The sequence below is a fragment of the Nicotiana tabacum genome, chromosome 1, assembly GCF_000715075.1.
Source record: "Nicotiana tabacum cultivar K326 chromosome 1, ASM71507v2, whole genome shotgun sequence".
Lineage (NCBI taxonomy): Eukaryota > Viridiplantae > Streptophyta > Magnoliopsida > Solanales > Solanaceae > Nicotiana > Nicotiana tabacum.
Genome location: NC_134080.1, coordinates 127,208,742 through 127,214,639, shown reverse-complemented (window position 1 = coordinate 127,214,639; position 5,898 = coordinate 127,208,742). Strand labels below are relative to the sequence as shown.

Here is a 5,898-nt window from a genome sequence, read left to right as displayed (position 1 = left end):
ATCTATATCATTGTGTGGACCCTTTCGTAAAGGGAGTCAAATATAACTATAGGTCCCTACTCGAGGGAAAAGCTGTAACCGTATGCTAGTTCTACCTTCTCACTAGCGAGGGCTATAACTGTACTCGGTAATCGGTAAATACAAGGTGCACCAGGTCTAACGAACCCGCCGTTAGCTACGGGATCCTTCAAAGTCTCCTCCCATTTATACCTTTATTTGTAATGATAAATATTCGCATAAAAGCATTTTCAAAATAGTATAGGGCATTTCAATTCTATCAAATCATGTAATCCGATTTCGGTAACGGTAATCATATCTCAAATACCAGTAAAACATGTGTAGTAACATGAGAACATTTTAAATAACTGTAAACCTATCAAGTAAACTATTCAGTACCATATCAAGTAAAGGACTTGTCCCACATGCGATTTCAAACATTCACTAACACATTTAATTTTCAAAATCATGTATAAACCATGAAGGTTATGAAAATACAAATTGCAGTAAGATTAATACTCACGGTACTCGTGTGTAATACCAAACTCGTCCCCTCGAGCGACCCGTACAACTTTCTTCAATCAATCTATAACCACATCAACATCGATCTCATGTTAATTGCCTCATTTAGGCTAAATTCATCACTTATTTAGAATACCCAATCCTTCGAGTTTTATATTTTTTCATCAATTCGCCGAGTTATATTTACCCATGCTACGAGTAATTTAAATTAGTCCAAAATATTTTAAATAAAAAGGTATTTATATGGTTTATTCCCTTTACTATTCAATTTCCTTAATCGTATGCATAAATTGAAACTAAAATAACTTTACGGCCCATAATATTCCTTCTTAATTGTTACTTATCTTTTGTACTCAATACTAGACTTACCACATTCAAACCCAAACCCGATATTGTCATTGCAATATAGGTTAAAACCAAAACTCAATCCTTGCACCCTAACTTAATTTACACCAAACAAAGATCATATATAATGAGACTAGCTTAATTACAAATACATCAATACCCTTCTTTTTTTTCCAAGTGAATCTATCCTACAGTAATATTGACTAACTTCCAATTGTACAATTTGCCCAGAATAACTCTTATTGGTATTATATTTTTTATACCTTGTGAAACCCTTCAAATATATGAACTGAGATAAAAAGAATTACCAGAAGAAAAGAATCCAGATGAGAAATTCAAGTATTATCCGTAAGAATCAATGCGTATTTAAAATTTCTCAAGGTTTGTTTTTAGCCTCTTTCTTCTTCTCCTTTTTTTCTCCTCCTCTATGGTTTTTGTTGTTTTTTTTCTCTGTTGTTTAGCAGTAGTTTGCTGCATTTCTTTTTCCCCTTTCCCCCTTTTCACGTTTTTTCTTCTTTTCCTCCAGATGGGCTTTGGCCCATTCTCCTATTATTTCCCTTTCTTTTTTTTAAACTTAGTTAAATACTTATATGCCCTTATTTGTATATAGGGTATTACATTTTCCCCACCTTATGAACTTTTGTCCCCTAATTTAACTCAAGTGCGTACCTGTAAACTAAAATAAATGAGGATACTTCGCTTTCATATCTTTTTCTACTTCCCAAGTAGCTTCTTCAACAATATCATTTTTCCATAAAACTTTAACGAACACAATTTCTTTTGACCGTAGCTTTCTTACTTATCTATCTACAATTGCCATCGGCTCCTCCCCGTAAGACAACTTCTCATCAAGTGGTATAGCAGGTGCTTCAATCACCTGAGATAAGTCTGATATAAATTTTCTTTGCATTGAGACGTGAAACACTGGATGAATAAAGGACAACTTAGGAGGAAGTGCCAAACGATAAGCCACCGCTCCTACTCGGTGTAGTATCTCATATGACCCTATAAACCTAGGGCTTAACTTGCCTCTTTTACCAAATCGCATCACACTTTTCATAGGGGAGACTCGTAGGAACACTTTGTCCCCAATTGTGAACACTAAATCTCTTCTTCTCTTATCAGCATAAGACTTTTGTCTACTTTGAGCTGCAAACAATCTCTGTCTGATCAACTGGACCTTGTCCATAGCTTCTTGTACTAGGTTGGGTCCCAATAAGTTATTCTTACCAGCTTCAAACCATCCGATAGGAGAACGACATCTTCTACCATACAATTCTTCGTACGGTGCCATTTGAATACTAGACTGGAAACTATTGTTGTAAGCAAATTCAACTAACGGTAGATAAGTGTCCCAACTACCTCCAAACTCAAGAATGCAAGCTCTCAACATTTCCTCCAAGATCTGAATAGTACATTCAGACTGCCCGTCTGTCTATGGATGAAATGCAGTACTAAGATCTACTCGTGTACCCAATGCTTCTTGAAAAGATTTCCAAAAGCGTGAAGTGAACTGTGATCCTCTATCAGAGATGATGGATACTGGAACTTAGTAAAGTCGGACAATTTCGTTCATAAATATTTGTGCATACCTGACTCCACCATATGTAGTCTTCACCGGCAAAAAGTGTGCTGATTTCGTCAGTCGATGCATAATCACCCATACCGAGTCATAATCTCTAAGGGTTTGTGGTAGCCCTGTGACAAAATCCATAGTAATTCTTTCCCATTTCCACTCTAGAATCTCAATTTGTTGTAGTAGTCCTACGGGTCACTGATGCTCAGCCTTGACCTGCTGACAAGTCAAACAACTAGAAACAAAGTTAGAAACATCTTTCTTCATACCTTCCCACCTATAAAATTGCTTCAGGTCATGGTACATTTTTGTGGATCCAGGATGTATAGTGTATTTAATGTTGTGAGATTCTTTAAGAATAGCGTGTCTCAACCCATCTACGTCTGCTACACATAGCCTGTCACCCATTAGAAGAACACCATCACCTTCAACAATCATATCCTTGCTTTTACCAGCTAAGGCCTCATCTTTGTATTTGAATAATCGTTCATCCTCATATTGGGTGACCTTAATACGCTCAACTAATGATGACTTAGCCTGAGCACAAGCCAACAATGCCTCTGAATTTCCGACACTACATCTGATACCTATATCTTCTAGTCTCTGGATATCTTTGGCCAAAAGTCTCTTTGCAGGAGCTATGTGTGCCAGACTCCCCATAGATTTTCTGCTCAATGCATCAGCCACCACATTGGCTTTTCCAGGATGATACAAAATAGAACAATTATAGTCTTTGAGTAGTTCCATCCAATAACGCCGCCGAAGATTCAGATCTCTCTACTGAAAGATATACTTCAGACTTTTATGGTCTTTATAAATCTCACAAGTTTCTCCGCATAGATAATGCCTCCAAATTGTTTGAGCAAATACCACTGCAGCCATCTCCAAATCATGTGTAGGATAGTTTTGCTTGTGTTTTTTTAATTTTCTCGAAGCATAAGCTATCACAAGACCATGTTACATGAGAACACATCCTAATCCACCCTCGAGGCGTCACAAAATACTGTAAGTCCTCCAGAACCTGATGGTAAGGCTAATATTGGTGCAGTTGTCAAACATGTTTTGAGTTTTTGAAAGCTCTGCTCACATTCCTCTGTCCACTGAAACTTTGCATTTTTCTGTGTTAGCTTGGTCAGTGGCACTGCTATTCGAGAGAAATCCTGCACAAAATGCCTGTAATAGCCTGCTAAGCCTAAAAAGCTGCGAATCTCTATAGGAGAAGTAGGTCTGGGCCATTTCTGCACAGCTTCAGTCTTCTTAGGATCTACCATAATTCCATCTTTGGATATAACATGCCCTAAAAATGCTACCTAGTCTATCCAGAATTCACACTTCGAGAACTTTGCATAAAGTCGATGTTCTCGCAATGTCTGTAACACAGTCATAAGATGATTCTCGTGTTCTCCTTGGCTACGAGAATATATCAGGATATCATCAATAAATACTATTATAAATCTATCCAGAAACGACTTGAACACCCTATTCATTAAATCCATGAATGCAGCTGGAGCATTTGTCAGACTGAAAGGCATCACAAGGAACTCATAGTGCCCGTATCGAGTTTTGAAAGCAGTCTTAGAAATATCTTCATCTTTGATTCTAAGTTGATGATAACCAGAATGGAGGTCAATTTTTGAAAAGTGGGCAGCTCCTTGTAACTGATCAAACATGTCATCTATATGAGGCAAAGGATATTTATTGTGTATTGTTATCTTGTTCAACTGCTTGTAGTTAATGCACATTCTCAGGGATCCATCTTTCTTCTTTCCAAATAGTACTGGTGCACCCCATGGTGATACACTAGGTCTAATAAAACCCTTATCTAATAAATCCTGTAACTGTTGCTTTAGCTCCCTCAACTCTATTGGTGCCATTCGATATGGGGGTATCGATTTGGGTTGTGTGTCAGGTAGCAAATCAATACTAAAGTCTATTTCTCTTACTGGAGGCAATCCTGGTAAATCCTCAGGAAATACATTAGAAAATTCTCTCACTACTGGTAAATTTTCTATACTAACTGTTTCCTTTCTTGTATCATTTACAATAGCTAAGAAACCCAAGCAACCTTTCTTCAGAAGTCGTTGAGCCTTCATAAAAGATACAATTTTGCAAGTCTCTGGAACCAGACTCCCTTTTAGAATAAAACTGGGTTCATTTTGTATCTCAAACTTTACTATCTTTGCATGACAATCGACTATAGCATACCAAGAAGATAACCAATCCATTCCCATCAGCATGTCAAAGTCAATCATATCAAGTACAATAAGGTCAACTATAGTATCTCTACCCTCAACCCGAATTTGACAAGCACGATACACGTATTCAACTAATAGAGACTCTCCAACAAGAGTAGCAACTAGAAAAGGATCATTTAATAGCTTGGGCTGTCTACTAAATCTCAAAGCAAAGTACGAGGACACATAGGAGTGAGTAGATCCCGGATCAATCAACGCAAGTGCATCAAATGAATAGATAGAAAGAATACATGTAACCACTGCATTCGAGGCCTGAGCCTCCTGTCTAGTAATTGCAAAAAACTCTCGCCTGACCTCTACCAGCATTGTCTTGTCCTTGATTCACAGTAGCACGGTCTCCAGCACCTCGACCTCTATTTCCTATACATGTAGCACCTGAAGTATTACGAGAAGTCTGAGTCGGTGCAGCTGATTGAATAGAAGTCTGGTTGAAATTTCTCGGAGGCTGAGGGCGATCCCTCAAGTGATGTCCCAACTGGCCACACCGAAAGCACTCTCCAGTTAGAACACGATATTGGCCCAAATGTCATCTACCCCAAGTCTGGCAGGCTGGAGTAGTGGCATATATCTGCCCAGAATTACGATGTCCAGAAGATGATGGTCCCCTATTACCTTGTTTGTAATGTGGTCTGTATATGGACTGTGAAAACATATGTGTCCCTGTTTGAGAACCCTATTGTTGTTTTTCCCCTGAGTTCCTGCTCTTCTATTTTCACTAAAACCACAACTGAAAGCCCCTCCTGTCGTGGCCTTCTTACGTAAATCACTAGCTACACGCTCCTCACGTCCCTCGTTTTCAATCTTTTTAGAAAGGTCGACCACATCAGAGTAGGATAAAGTCTTCATTTGTGGGGCTACTGCAGTGTATAGACGACCAACCAATCCATCAACAAACCTCTGAACTCGAGCTTCTTCGGTAGGCACTAAGTGAGGAGCATATATAGCCAGCTTACAGAACTTAGTGTTTTAATATGACCCATCCATATCTGGAGTCTGAACCAATCTCTCAAAGTCTCTAGCATATTGTTGCATTAGACTGTCTGGAAGAAAATTATTCTTGAACAACTTACTGAACTCGTCCCATGTCTGTGGTGGTGCTCCTGCTGGCCTTCCTAGCAATACCATTTCATACCATGTGTTGGCCATATCCTCTAGTTTGTATGCTGCGAGCTCTACGGCTCTCTCACTAGAACATCCAAGAGC

At 38.7% G+C, this 5,898-nt stretch overlaps 1 protein-coding gene across 1 annotated transcript; it reads right to left on the bottom strand.

Annotated features, from left to right (window-relative positions):
• Positions 1–2,635: 2,635 nt before the first annotated feature.
• LOC142163939 (uncharacterized) lies at positions 2,636–3,100 on the bottom strand. Its single transcript, XM_075221096.1, has one exon. The coding sequence runs from the start codon at positions 3,098–3,100 to the stop codon at positions 2,636–2,638; it is 465 nt and encodes a 154-aa protein (XP_075077197.1).
• Between the last annotated feature and the right edge of the window lie 2,798 nt (positions 3,101–5,898).